Here is a 905-nt window from a genome sequence, read left to right on the forward strand (position 1 = left end):
TCAACCACTTTACCTTGTGCTGCTCTATTGCATCAACCCATTGGTGCTTCTCTTCTTCTGTTCCAGTGCGAAGATACCACACACAGTCATTTAAACAAATGTCAAAACGGCATTCATCAATCTCATGAGGCTGAAATGAGAAATTTAGAAAATGTTAAAATGAGTGTCATAAATGACTGTTTCCTTATTATCCATTCAGAGGGATTAAAGTTTCCAAATCTCAAAAAACTGTCCCTGAACACAAAATTACAGCTTTTACCACAGTCATATCAATATCATCAAGGAATTTCATACGTTCTTCAAGATGATTCTCTGAAAACCTACAATTTCCTCTTCTATAACAAGCAAATCTCCATAAAGCTTAAATTTTCTCTCACCTAACATGACAAAACTGACTTCCATCACATTGCCACCACAAAATCACAAGTAAGGGTTAAACCCTGCAAATGCCAGTGCCTTTCTCCACACTGTTCTTGGAGCCCCAACCTTATAACATGTGGGATTAGCCTTAAAATACAAAGGTATATTTATCCAGCCAAATCAATGGGCAATACTAGACTTTAAAGTGAAAGATCATAAAACACACTTTCCTATGAAGATCTCCACTGAAAAAAAATCTTTGTAACTTATTCAAACAAAAGTGGTTGCCAGGTTCGGGTATAATTTTCTGATAAATAAACTGCCACATGGACTAGAAAAAAAAATATGTGAATCAAATTATGCGTCCAACAGATAACACCAGCTACAAAATGTGCTGGTGACTCACATAGGATAAGACACTTTAAGTAGACTTCATGTGATCATGAGATGGCAACTGGTTAGGAAATTGCTGAGTCATGGTCACAGGTTCCACCACATCAATGTTTATGTGGGAAAGACTGGCATCCTTGTAATACACACCTTCA

At 36.8% G+C, this 905-nt stretch overlaps 1 protein-coding gene across 1 annotated transcript in view; it reads right to left on the bottom strand.

The window, feature by feature from the left end:
• Window positions 1-905, bottom strand: part of LOC119591341 (ceramide transfer protein-like) — a 16,795-nt gene that overhangs the window by 9,663 nt on the left and 6,227 nt on the right. The window contains exon 3 of the mRNA XM_037940075.1: window positions 14-130. Coding sequence (XP_037796003.1) covers window positions 14-130 — 117 coding nt within the window. The remainder of the gene's footprint in view (window positions 1-13; window positions 131-905) is intronic.

This window comes from Penaeus monodon, chromosome 28 (assembly GCF_015228065.2).
Source record: "Penaeus monodon isolate SGIC_2016 chromosome 28, NSTDA_Pmon_1, whole genome shotgun sequence".
Taxonomy (NCBI): domain Eukaryota; kingdom Metazoa; phylum Arthropoda; class Malacostraca; order Decapoda; family Penaeidae; genus Penaeus; species Penaeus monodon.